This window comes from Hypanus sabinus, chromosome 18 (genome assembly GCF_030144855.1).
Source record: "Hypanus sabinus isolate sHypSab1 chromosome 18, sHypSab1.hap1, whole genome shotgun sequence".
NCBI lineage: Eukaryota > Metazoa > Chordata > Chondrichthyes > Myliobatiformes > Dasyatidae > Hypanus > Hypanus sabinus.
Window position 1 is genome coordinate 17786701 of NC_082723.1, and position 14629 is coordinate 17801329.

Genomic DNA, 14629 nt, shown 5'->3' on the forward strand with positions numbered 1-14629 from the left:
CACATGTTGGAGGATGTTTTGGCATTCGAGCGCAAGTTGACAGTGCTTGCCAGAGATTTACAGAAAGGCACATTGTCTCACTTCCCCAATTTGAGAGAGTTCAAACAAGCTCACGACATGATAAATTCGGAGTATTTACATTCTGCAATCATCGCAATGCAAACATCGTTTGGGAAATGCTTCTGTGAGTTCAGAGAGGAAAAGAACACATTATCCTTCCCGGTCATTCCCCTAAGCATCGATCCATCCCTACTGAATACGACTGCATTGGCAGGTGTGAGTCAACCTGATCTTGAACTGGCCGACATAGCCGACAAAGACATATGGTTGTCCAAGTTTAGACGCTTGACAGCAGACCTTGAAGATGTTGCCCGTCAGAAGGCCGTTCTTGCTCAGAATCACAAATGGAGTGATATTGAAAACCTCCCTAAACCGGACAAACTTGTGTTGAAATATGGAATGCTATCCCCGACATTTATGTAAACATTAAAAAGTATGCGCTTGGAGTCCTGTCGATCTTTGGATCCACATATGTATGTGAGCAGGTGTTCTCCAACATGAACTTTATTAAAAACAAACATCGCGCACGCCTCACAGATGACAACTTGTGATCCTGTGTAAAGATGAAGGTGACGTCATACAGCCCTGATGTGCCGGCACTGTGCGCTGAGGTCCAGGAGCAGAAATCCCATTAACCAAGTATGATAAATATTTTAATTGCCTATTATTTTACATATATTCATATTTTTTCATTGTTCAGTGAAATAGTCCTTTTATTTTTCAGGTTGACAGCTGGCTGACGTTATTTTTGGATTGCTGCTGGCGGACAATTTAAGTTTGGCGTTTTTCATAAATACAAGAAGGACTTAAATAGACATTGAGTATTTTACTTAAAAGTAACCTTCAACCCAACGTCTTTTTTTCGGAGTTCAAAATGTTTTTGTTGCATGCAGAAATGTAATTTCGTTTTCTCTGCAGGAGTTCATCGATTTCATAAATGCAACACATTATAGTTTGTTTATACATAGCATAAACGCAAAAAAAAAACATTGTATGCAGTGTTATTTCATTTTAAATGTCAAACGGGTTTTGTGGCTCCCAATGTTTTCTTTTCTGTGGGAAATGGGTCCAAATGGCTCTTTCAGTGGTAAAGGTTGCCAACCCCTGGGTTAGGGTAACCTTGTAGAATCTACCGGTGTGTCTACCTTTGCCTGGGTGGTAGTTATCCCTGGAAGAGGGTCCCCTTTGTGACAAGCTACTGTTGGTGATAATCCATACGTGGATTTAGTTTGAGTATCCTGTGGTCACCACTTTGGAATGTCCCGTAGCTGAATTCAGGTGTGGTGCCACTTGTGTTGAAAGGATATTCACTGAAGATCACTGGCGGTGATACTTCGTGTGTGGAGTGGAACAACTTTGGAGATAAAACCTACTGTTATTGTTATTTTGTATTGCTGTTGTGGAATCTGTGGAATATCGACGTAATTGCTTTCTCACAACATTCACCTTTGGATTACAAATATCTCGCATTAATTAACAACTCTGTGGATTGAACTGAACTTTCTTACATACCATCATAAGACTGTAACTCTTGCCACCTGAGCTTGAATGAGTTTGGGAGCTTTATCCACATACCTGTATATGTGTAGCACTGCTAACTCTTGGTTTACCTGGTTTAAGTTTGGTAGTTACTAATAAAATACTGATTTGTTTACAGCAGAACCAAACTTCAGGTGTGCTCGATGGCGACTGACACTTTTACAGGCACGTACGTAACAGAAGAAACAATTTCAGGAGCTTAAAATGTGTTAAAGAATAATTGGCACAATACTAAATGTCTGGAAAATGAGCAGAGGTCATTGATGTGGAATGGAGAAAGGGAGAAAGATCTATAGGAATCCAGTTTAATATGAAATATCATGTTATCATTCAAATATTTCTCCTGTCCATTATTTTATATTATAGTTTATATTTTAAAACAGAAGTATGAATTTTATACTCATTGAAATATAAATGGTGTCAGCATTAACAACATTTTTATCTAAAATATTTTGGAAACTTGACTCATCTTTAAAAATGACTATAATACAAAGCTCTCTTTACTGCTCAAACTGCATGATACATTTCCCTAAGGTTTATAAATCAAATTATTACATAATATAGGAGTTTGTTTTATATTTTCTAGAAAAACTTCTCCACATTTTAATGCCACTTTCAAAAGAAGACAATCATTTCATGGCGTTTCAAATTTCAAAACTTAAATCTCCTATGAGTGCAGGATGCTGTCCAATTTTGTTTTGAAAAATTGTGTCCGCTAAGAATTTATGTCTATTAAGCCACATACCTCTACAGATAGCAAGTTTCTTCTCTTAACTAAATCTAAATAGTGAAAGGTCTAACTCATTGTGTCCCATGTGTCCTTTACTGGCTTTACATCCTCCAGGTTTGTCTTTTTTAATTTTATTTTTATTGCATAAATTCTAATTAATGCTACCTGCTCAAAACAAAATAATAACATTAAATAGCCTTATATAGAAATACATAAAAACAATGCTTCTTCTCAGAAGCTTGAACTTACCAACATGTTTAGGACAACTGTTATCTATTTTCAAAGCTTTAGATACCTTTCCCACGAAATGGCATTTGTTCTGGAAAACATACCAGATTTTGAACTTATTTGTATGCCTCAATAAGTGATTCTGAACAAAAATTCCCTTGTTAAACTGCATTTACATTTCTTTATCCTTAAATACAGCAGTGACATTTAACACATAACTATTTTGTTATGTCAAAGTACTCATCTAATTTGATCCCATACAATGTCACAAAGCTGTAATATTACCACAATTTTATATAATACTTTCATTTATGAGTTTTTTTTTCAATAAACTCACTGCAAGATTTTTTTCAAGATAGTTTCTATCATTTTGCTTAAATATTACAAACATATACAAATGAATGGAAATTTGGAAATCAGAGAAATGTTATAAAGATCACCTCCGAAGAAAGGAAGATAGAGAGGTGTAGTTTTTGCATGAAAATTCCAAGAAATGTATCCATGACAATTGAAGGCACAGTGGAGGAATTAAATTCTGGTTCAATCAAGAGGTCAAGACTGAAAGCATATTGAGATCTCAGGAAGCCGTAGTGCTGGGGAATGTACACAGGCAGGTTGGAGTAAAGTCATGGTTTGAAAATAAAGCTGCAAATTTTAACATCAACATTTTGCTTAACTAAGAGTCGATGCAAGTCAACAAGCACAGTGGTTTAATATCACTGATAAAATTATATAAAATTATAATGGGTATAGATAGAGTAAATGCAAGCAGGCTTTTTCCATTGAGGCTAGGAGAGAAAAAAACCAGAGGACATGGGTTAAGGGTGAAGGGGGAAAAGTTTAAAGGGAACATTAGTGGGGCCTTCTTCACACAGAGAGTGGTGGGGGTGTGGAATGAGCTACCAGATGAAGTGGTAAATGCGGGTACATGGATGAGAGGTGTATGGAGGGGGTATGGACCAGGTGCAGGTCAGTGGGACTAGGTAGAAAAATGGCTTGGCACAGCCAAGAAGGGCTATAAGGCCAGATTCTGTGCTGTAATGTTCTATAACATCAAGTTTAATATCACTAACATTGTAAAATTAGTTATGTGGCAGCAGTACAGTGCGATACATAAAAAGTTTAAATAAGAAATATGTAAAAAATTAAATAAGGTGTGCAAAAAGAGCAAAATTCATGTGAACCGTTTCACGAAAAAAAAATCACAATTTGGACCAAATAGTAATACCAACAAAAATAAATTGTATTAAAATAATTAAATTATTTAACAGCAACTTACTGGTTCAGGGCAATAGCTTGTATTGCATTCCATGACAACATCCTCAACACCTGGGCTCCAGATGTTATGAAATATGAACTTAAAACGGTTGGACCATACTTTAGAATGACCACACTCATCTTGACGTGGCTCTAGATTAGTAAGGCTCAATGGCATGTCATGAGGCAGTTTATTTATGAAATTGGAATCCTTCAGGATGAGGGAGCAATTATATTTTATTTGGTTTAACATCATTGAGTTCAGCAAAACTAAAACCTGTACAAAAATGAAATTGTAATTAATACTTAGTATATTTTCATGATTATGATTAATAGAACAAAATTGGTCCTATATTTTATAATTTTTTAAGAGTTTGAGCAAAGTTCAAATAATATAGATGATTAAGGGGAATAGACAGAGTGAACAGCCAGCGCCTCTTCCCCAGGGCACCACTGCTCAGTACAAGAGGACATGGCTTTAAGGTAAGGGGAGGGAAGTTCAAGGGGGATATCAGAGGAAGGTTTTTCACTCAGTGGTTGGTGCGTGGAATGCACTGCCCGAGTCAGTGGTGGAGGCAGGTACACTAGTGAAGTTAAAGCGACTACTAGACAGGTATATGGAGGAATTTAAGGTGGGGGGTTATATGGGAGGCAGGGTTTGAGGGTTGGCACAACATTGTGGGCTGAAGGGCCTGTAATGTGCTGTACTATTCTATGTTCTATGTTAAATTATTTTATAAAATATCAGTAAGAGCACTCAATTCTCTTCAAATTATGTTAAACAAAAATATCAGAAAGAGTGACAGAATACGAATGAAGACCGATATCCTCAGGCATTGTCAATATAAATAATCATTTTCCTCAGTCTTAGTTGACTCGTTGTGAATCATCCTTGAAATTTGTTTTTAAAAATGTTTAAAAATGCACACAAATCCCTTCACTTAAATGTGACTTTGAAATTTAGGTATATACACTGAGAAAGATCCAAAAATTGATGTACATTATTGATAAGGAACATCACATCACATTTTAAATTCATTTATACACAAAACCCAAGTAATTAAAACTATTTTTAATTGAATTCTGTGTCGTAATATGTGCTTCATTTATATTCTGGCATTTCAATCATCACTCATTTCATATCATATAAACATCAAATTGGTGACATCTCGAAGTAAATAAGAATATTACATTCTTAAATTTTTATTGAGTACATCTTTAAAAAGTTACCATTTGTAGGAACAGATGTCTTTTTATGCCCAATAGATATATATTTGTAGGAATAGTTGCTCCACCCCCACCTTCTTATACTGGTTTCTTTCTTCTTCCTTTCCGGCCCTCATGAAGGGTCTTGGCCCAAAACATCGACTAATTATTCATTTCTATGGATGCTACCCAACCTGCTGAGTTCCTCCAGCACTCTGTGTATGTTGCTCTGGTTTTCCAGCATCTGCAGAATTTTGTTCTATTTATAATGCTTTTTTATGAACATCAATATTACAATTGGTGCACAAATTAAGCACCATTAAAATGCACCTTTGATAATGCTATTGAATTATCCTTTCATTATCCTGAAGGATTAAACTGTTGTAAAACTAGACAATCCATACCAGTTTAGTTAAATTGAGGGTTGATGGACTGAACAAGTTGAACCAAAAAAATCTACAGATATGTACTATTCACTTGAATGGGGATTTTAAAATGAGGAAGAAAGTTACAAGTAAAGTGAATTTCATTTATTTTAATTATTTGCATGCATCTCATATAATTATTCAGATTTGAAGGTTATTTTGTTGATTTAACTTAAACATTTATAATTTATTTTGCTTTGTAATTATTTATTACATCTTTAGTATTTTAAATATTAAATAAACATTGAGTGACAGCTTTGACAAGGCAAGTGTGAGAACAAGGCTTTGCTATTTGTTAAAGGCTTACAAAAGAACTTCCTGGATAACCTTGTTCTGGCCACTCTCAGGACAATATAAGTCATCTTGGACTCAGATAGCAGCAAGTGCAAAGGATTGGAAATATTGTTACTAGGCAATCTAAGCAGATAAATGACAGATGTATTCATGACACATACTCAGTGGCCACTTTATTAAGTACACCTGTATGTTAATGCAAATATCTAATCATTCAATCATATGGCAGCAACTCCATGCATCAAGGCATGCAGACATGGTCAAGAGGTTCAGCTGTGGTTCAGACAAATATCAGAATGGGGAAGAAATGTGATCCAAGTGATTTTGACTATGGAATAATTCTTGGTGCCAGCAGGGTGGTTTGAGTATCTCAGTAACTGCTGATATACTGGGACCTTCATGCATAACAGAGTTTACAGAGAATGATGTGAGAAACAAAGAAAATCCATTGAGCAGCAGTTCTGTGGGTGAGAACACCTTGTTAATGAGAAAGATCAGAGGAGAATGGCCAGACTATTTCATGCTGACAGGAAAGATAAATTAGCTCAAATTACCACACATTACAATAGTGCTGTGCAGAAGAGCATCTCTGAATGCACAACACGTCATACTTTGAAGTGGATGGACTATAACAGCAGAAGACCACACTCAGTACTACTCCTGTACCTAATAAATTGGTCACTGAGTATATAGTGCATGACTGATATGAAACAGTAATTGATGAAGTGAAAGTCAACCAGTAATCTTAGTATGTAGTCTTAAACCCAAACAAGAGAAAATCTGCAGATGCTGGAAATCCAAGCAACACAGTGTCCATGGAAAGGAGTACAATTGATATTTCAGGTTGACCTGAAACTTCAACTGTACTCTTTTCCATATATGCTGCCAGGTCTGCTGAGTTCCTCCAGCATTTTGTGTGTGTTGTCTTAGTGGGCTATCTGTTAAACTCATAGGTAAATTTTATGCTATGCCATTGACACAACAAAACCAATGGATTGTTGTTTTTAATTATTTTAGACTGTATAATTCAAATGAGAAGATTCAATCACAGCAGACCTCCTGCAATTTGAGCATTGGGCACACTTGAGGAATGACTGAAAGCATTCAGATTTTACAGTCCATGAAGGAAACATCTGAGAAATGACTTTATAGACTAAATACATAGATTAGATCACTAACACTTAAGTAAACTATTTTTTAGAAATAGAACAAAGAACAATACAGCACAATACAGGCCATTCGGCTCACAATGTTGAGCCAACTCTTAAACCCTGCCTCCCATATAACCCCCCACATATCTGTCTAGTAGTCTCTTTAACTTCACTAGTGTATCTGCCTCCACCACTGACTCAGGCAGAGCATTCCACACACCAACCACTCTCTGAGTAAAAAACCTTCCTCTAATATCCCCCTTGAACTTTCCTCCCCTTACCTTAAAGCCATGTCCTCTTGTATTGAGCAGTGGTGCCCAGGGGCAGAGGTGCTGGCTGTCCACTCTGTTCCTCTTAATATCTTGTACACCTCTATCATGCCTCCTCTCATCCTCCTGCTCTCCAAAGAGTAAAGACCTAGCTCCCTTAATCTCTGATCATAATCCATACTCTCTAAACCAGGCAGCATCCTGGTAAATCTTCTCTGTACCCTTTCCAATGCTTCCACATCCTTCCTATAGTGAGGCGACTAGAACTGGACACAGTGTGGCCTAACCAGAGTTTTATAGAGCTGCATCATTACCCCATGACTGATAAACTCTATCCCTCAACTTATGAAAGCTAACACTCCATAAGCTTTCTTAACTACCCTATCTACCTGTGAGGCAACTATCAGGGATCTATGGACATGTACCCCCAGATCCCTCTGCTCCTCCACACTGCCATTTACTTTGTACTCTGCCTTGGAGTTTGTCCTTCCGAAGTGTACCACCTCACACTTCTCTGGGTTGAACTCCATCTGCCACTTCTCAGCCCACTTCTGCACTTCTATCAATGTCTCCCTGCAATCTTTGACAATCCTCAACACTATCCACAACAGGGAGAATGCCATACTAAATCTAGTATTAGGTAACGAACCGGGTCAGGTCACAGATCTCTCAGTGGGTGAGCATCTAGGGGACAGTGATCACCGCTCCCTGACCTTTAACATTATCATGGAAAAAGATAGAAACAGAGGACAGGAAAATTTTTAATTGGGGAAGGGCAAATTTGCATCATTTGAATAAGGCTAGAATTTGCGGGTGTGAACTGGGATGATGTTTTTTCAGGGAAATGTACTATGGACATGTGGTCGATGTTTAAGGATCTCTTGAAGGATGTTAGGGATAAATTTGTCCCGGTGAGGAAGATAAAGAATGGTAGGGTGAAGGAACCATGAGTGACAAACGAAGTGGAAAATCTAGTCAGGCGGAAGAAGGCAGCATACATGAGGTTTGGGAAGCAAGGATCAGATGGGTCTATTGAGGAATATAGGGTAGCAAGAAAGGAGCTTAAGAAGGGGCTGGGAAGAGCAAGAAGGAGGCATGAGAAGGCCTTGGCGAGTAGGATAAAGGAAAACCCCAAGGCATTCTTCAATTATGTGAAGAACAACAGGATGACAGGAGTGAAGGTAGGACCGATTAGAGATAAAAGTGGGAAGATGTGCCTGGAAGCTGTGGAAGTGAGCGAGATCCTCAATGAATACTTCTCTTTGGTATTCACCACTGAGAGGGAACTTACTGATGGTGAGGACAATATGAGTGAGGTTGATGTTCCGGAGCATGTTGATTTTATGGGAGAATAGGTGTTGGAGTTGTTAAAATACATTAGGATGGATAAGTCCCCGGGGCCTGATGGAATATTCCCCAGGATGCTCCACGAGGCAAGGGAAGAAATTGCTGAACCTCTGGCTAGGATCTTTATGTCCTCATTGTCCATGGGAATGGTACCGGAGGATTGGAGGGAGACGAATGTTGTCCCCTTATTCAAAAAAGGTAGTAGGGATAGTCCAGGTAATTACAGACCAGTGAGCCTTACATTTGTGGTGGGAAAGCTGTTGGAAAAGATTCTTAGAGATAGGATCTATGGGCATTTAGAGAATCATGGTCTGATCAGGGACAGTCAGCATGGCTTTGTGAAGGACAGATCATGCCTAACAAGCCTGATAGAGTTCTTTGAGGAGGTGACCAGGCATATAGATGAGGGTAGTGCAGTGGATGCGATCTACATGGATTTTAATAAGTCATTTGAGAAGGTTCCAGATGGTAGGCTTATTCAGGAAGTCAAAAGGCATGGGATCCAGGGAAGTTTGGCCAGGTGGATTCAGAATTGGTTTGCCTGCAGAAGGCAGAGGGTTGTGGTGGAGGGAGTACATTCAGATTGGAAGGTTGTGACTAATGGTGTCCCACAAGGATCTGTTCTGAAACCTCTACTTTTTGTGATTTTTATTAACGACCTGGATGTGGGGGTAGAAGGGTGGATTGGCAAGTTTGCAGATGACACAAAGGTCGGTGGTGGTGTAGATAGTGTAGAGGGTTGTCGAAGATTGCAGAGAAACATTGATAGGATGCAGAAGTGGGCTGAGAAGTGGCAGATGGAGTTCAACCCAGAGAAGTGTGAGGTGGTACACTTTGGAAGGTCAAACTCCAAGGCAGAGTACAAAGTAAACGGCAGTATACTTGGTAGTGTGGAGGAGCAGAGAGATCTGGGGATACATATCCACAGATCCCTGAAAGTTGCCTCACAGGTAGATAGGGTAGTTAAGAAAGCTTATGGGGTGTTAGCTTTCATAAGTCGAGGGATAGAGTTTAAGAGATGCGATGTAATGATGCAGCTCTATAAAACTCTAGTTAGGCCACCCTTGGAATACTGTGTCCAGTTCTGGTCGCCTCACTATAGGAAGGATGTGGAAGCATTGGAAAGGGTATAGAGGAGATTTACCAGGATGCTGCCTGGTTTAGAGAGTATGGATTATGATCAGAGATTAAGCGAGTTAGGGCTTTACTCTTTGGAGAGCAGGAGGATGAGAGGAGACATGATAGAGGTGTACAAGATATTAAGAGGAATAGACAGAGTGGACAGCCAGCGCCTCTTCCCCAGGGCACCACTGCTCAGTACAAGAGGACATGACTTTAAGGTAAGGGGAGGGAAGTTCAAGGGGGATATTAAAGGAAGGTTTTACACTCAGAGAGTGGTTGGTGCGTGGAATGCTCTGCCTGAGTCAGTGGTGGAGGCAGATACACTAGTGAAGTTAAAGAGACTACTAGACAGGTATATGGAGGAATTTAAGGTGGGGGTTTATATGGGAGGCAGTGTTTGAGGGTTGGCACAACATTGTGGGCCGAAGGGCCCGTAATGTGCTGTACTATTCTATGTTCTATGTTCTAACACCACCAACTTTTGTGTCGTCTGCAAACTTGCCAGCCCACCCTTCTACACCTACATCCAGGTCATTAATAAAAATCACGAAAAGCAGAGGTCCCAGAACCGATCCTTGTGGGACACCACTAGTCACAATCCTCCAATCTGAATGTACTCCCTCCACCATGACCCTCTGCTTTCTGCAGGCAAGCCAATTCTGAATCCACCTGGCCAAACTTCCCTGGATCCCATGCCTTCTGACTTTTTGAATAAGCCTACCATGTGGTACCTTGTCAATAATGGAAAGGGACTAAGGTACAGATGAGTAAAGGGATTATACAATGACTAATCCACAATTTAACACCAGTTTCTAAACTGAAACAACTAAACCCAACAACAGAAGAGACTGTGACACTTTTATATGGATGTTGTAATCTGGATTGAATGGTTAATTAAATTGTGATTTATAGATGTTAAGTATTACATTAAACTTTAGTAATTTCATAGATCATAGATTTCATAGATCAAGATTTTTAAAGGCAAGGCAAAATAAGCACAACAATAATAAAAATAGCATAAATAAGATGCTAAACTTCTGTATAGTTATTGTTTTACCTTGTTCTACCTCAATGGAAACACAAATACTTTTGAATGGAAAATCCTACAAAAAGTAATGGATATGGCCCAGTCCATCACTGGTAAAGCCATCCCCACCACTGAGCACTTCTACACAAAGCATTGTCACAGGAAAGCAGCATCCATCAGCAGGGATCCCCACCACCCAGGTCATCCTCTCTTCTTGCTGCTGCCATTGGGAAGAAGGTACAGGAGCCTCAGGACTCCCAGTACCAGGTTCAGGACTGTCAGGCTCTTAAACCAAAGAGGATAATTTTATTCAACTTCACTTGCCCCATCACTGAACCGTTTCCACAACCTATGGACGCAGTTTCATGGACTCTTTATTTCATGTTCTCAATATTTATTGTTTATTTATTTATTATTATGATTTATTTTTGTACTTGCACAGTTTGTCATCTTTTGTGTACTGGTCTTTCATTGATTCAATTATAGTTATTATTCCATTATAGATTTATTGAGTATGCCTACAAGAAAATATATCTCAGGGTACTATATGATGACATATATGTACTTGGATAATAAATTTACTTTGAACTTTGAAGGCACTGCATAATCTGTAAGAACAGTATACATTACAAGCTTTTCACTGTATCTCTGAACATATAACAATAATAAACCAATACCAATGCAAAGCAAGAACAGAGTCACTGGACAAACACATAATGGCTAAAAAGCTGAAAATATCATTGTACCTCTCCATAGACAGTTGTGCAGTTGTAAAGCTTTGAAGATGGCTTTTCAAAGTTAGAACACTCGTGAATTCTAATGTATCTTCCATTATTAATATTGTTCAGCTTAAGGATATCACAAATGGTTTGTACACGTGGACAAGTTATCTGTTTAGAAGAGAATATAACTTGATAAATCAAAATAACTAGAAAATTATTCGTTGGAATTTTAACTCTACTTAAAATTAAGCACAAAATATTGTGCCAATTATAGTATCACAATCAGAGTCAGTTTTAATATCATAGACATGTTGTATGTCGTGAAGTGTACTAGTAGTCTGATGATCATTATTGAAAAGGATAAAATAATTTTACTGGCCTTGATGTTATTACAATAATTGAATATGCATAATAAATAATGGATTTTCCAAAAGACTGTGCACTATAATCAGTGTTTTGGTTAATTTTCAAAAAATCAGAAAAATATGTTCAAAGGTTACTTACTTCAAAATTTTTTTCCTCTCCATTGGATAACTTTATCTTTAGCTGTGCAGAAAACAGTATTTTATTAGTTGTTTTCTAATTATAACCACTGCAAGTAGAACAAGCACTAGGTCAGTGAGAATGTTTATTATATATTTTGATTTATTTACAGTTCTACAGTTCCTCTTTCCATCTTAATCTGTAGTCATTTTCTGAGAGCACCAAAGCATTAATGCAGCATTCAACAACCATCAACACCCTCATATTACCTTGTTCATTTGATTTCTGATGGATTCCAACTAGGTTATTTGACCATGGCATGGAGAGGACGATGAGTAAGGAACAGTGAGGAAAAAAAACTGAAGTCAAGCTAATTGTTGTTTTCAGACAATGTTGCTTATTGTGTACTTTGCAATAAGGATTTCTCAGTAGCGAAAGGACACAGGAACCCTGCTTAATTTTTGCCCAAATGCTGAACTCAGAGATGCCAATGCTAATCATATAGGTTGAAACACTCTAGTCCACTATTTTGTGGTCTGGCAACTCCCATGGTTCAGCATATTTTGAGTCTTTAGTACCAATCTATATTAAATAATTCAATCAAGTCCCTAAAATAAACTAACATCTGTACTAATCTCCAGCCAATTAACTTACAAATACAAATTTTGTGATCTCAGCTAACAGAGAAAAATTATTACAGGCAATTTCTGTCCATCGGATTTAGTGTGGGGGGGTGGAGTTTCAAGATGGCGACGTAAGCATCTGCCTTTTAGGCGCTCTTTATTTTTTTAACTATAATCACCCTTTAATTAGATCTTTTCGAACTTAATCATATGAGTTGCTACCTTTGATTGACCCTTTTTTCCTAAAATAATAGTTGATCTAATCTTGTCAAACTTAAAATGGCTACAAGTAAGAAATCGGCTAAGGATCCTGTATCCATCGACGCAATTTCTGGTCTTTTGGACATTAAACTGGATGTTAAATTTGCGGGTATGGAAGGTAAATTGGACAATAAACTGGATGCTAAATTTGCGGGTCTGGAAGGCAGACTAGAAGGTAAATTGGACAGTAAACTGTTAAATTTGGAAAGGAGGATTACTTCGAAAATATCCTATCTTGAAGGAGTTGTTAAATCGCTTGAAACTAAGTTTCAGTCGCAGGCGTTAGTGGTTCAGCAGCTTGGAAATAAGATCACGACTCTTGAACAATCAATTTGTGAAAAAGCACGTACAATTGAAGTGTTAGAGAAGAAGATAGAGTCGACTGCTAAAACTTTAGATCAGTACAAGTTTAAAATTACTGATCTTGAAAATCGTTCTCGCAGACAGAATTTGCGCATCATCGGAATTCCCGAAAAAGTTGAGTCCGGTGATTTAACTGAATTTTTCTCTAAATTACTGTGGGAAATTTTCGGTGGTGAAGGTTTGAAAAATGAACCTGTTATCGACCGCGCTCATAGAGTTGCGAGGCTTTCGTCTGTGCCTGATAAACCACGAGCGGTGATTGTTCGCCTTCATTATCCTCGTGAGAAAGAGCTTCTAATTCGATTAGCTCGTAAAAAAGGTATGATCTCCTACAGAAATTACTCATTTCGAATTGTTGAGGACTATTCGTATGAAGTAATGAAAGCCAGGATCGCTTTTAAACCAGTGATGGCAGAGATTCATTCGATTGGATTTAAACAAGCTTTAATGTATCCAGCGAAGCTTAGAATGGTGCTGCCCGACAACAGTCTACACTTTTTTAACACTCCTGAAGAAGCGAAGAAATTTGTTGAAGAATATCGATCCTCTAGTGCAACTTGAACTATGAGTTACATTGAAGATTTTTTTTTTGGAGAGAGGATGTCATTTCATTTTAAGTTTTAACCCTGGAAGTTGGGTTATAACTTTTTATTTTGAACTATGGGTCTGGGTCTTTTTTTTTACTACTATTATTATTGCTTATAGATGCTGTTTTAATTTTTATAATATCCTTTTTTATACACGTTTGTATTTTGTAATAATGAATTATTTTTTCAAAATGTCGTTTCTTCTTCCCATAAGTCTTTACTTTTTATAAGCGTTTATTTGCTTGCCTGTATTTAGAAATGGAACAAAGGTTTTGAATTTTTTTTTAGTTTTTTTATATATGTTGTAGTGTCTATTAAATCTTTTTTTTAAAGAAATTCTATTTTGATAACTTTTTTACTAAATTTTCTTATTAGATTGCTGAATTTATATTCATATTTTGTAATATGGCTTTTTCAAAATGTCGTTGCTTCTTCCCATAAGTCTTGGCTTGTGAAACGTCATCTTTGTATCTGAATATGGAATTTCTTTTTTAAAGATGTATTACATTTTTAAACTTTAATGTTCATTTTTTTTTATTAATGATTTTTCTGGTTTTACTATTTTAGTTTTTTTTTGATTTGTCCGATATGTGTGTGTATGTGTATGTATATATATATATGTAGGTATATATATATATTTTTTGCAACTCTATATTTTAATTAGGGTGTTATATAGTTTTTTCTTAAAAAATTTTCTTATGGAGCTGCCATCTTGAAATGGGGGTAATATTAGTATTAGTTTATGCGCCTGCCGCTTGGCTTTCTTTCAAAGGGTGGGGGGAGGGGGGAGGGATCTTTTTTCACGCTTTTGCTTTTTATTTTTTTGCTTTTAGTTTATGGGCTGACTTTAAATTGTTAATAGTGTTGAGATGTCAGGATCTCCGGTTGCTCCTGAATCAATTTTCCTTCTTCCTAAATTGTGGGTTATGTGTCTT

At 37.4% G+C, this 14629-nt stretch overlaps 1 protein-coding gene across 2 annotated transcripts in view; it reads right to left on the reverse strand.

Moving 5' to 3' along the window:
* Nucleotides 1-14629, reverse strand: part of LOC132407366 (transforming growth factor beta receptor type 3-like) — a 133899-nt gene that overhangs the window by 25725 nt on the left and 93545 nt on the right. For both annotated transcript variants that reach the window (XM_059993741.1, XM_059993742.1), the window contains exons 11-14: nt 11882-11923; nt 11402-11545; nt 3837-4091; nt 2579-2648 (exon numbers count right to left, since the gene is read on the reverse strand). In XM_059993741.1, the coding sequence (XP_059849724.1) occupies nt 2579-2648; nt 3837-4091; nt 11402-11545; nt 11882-11923 (511 nt within the window). The remainder of the gene's footprint in view (nt 1-2578; nt 2649-3836; nt 4092-11401; nt 11546-11881; nt 11924-14629) is intronic.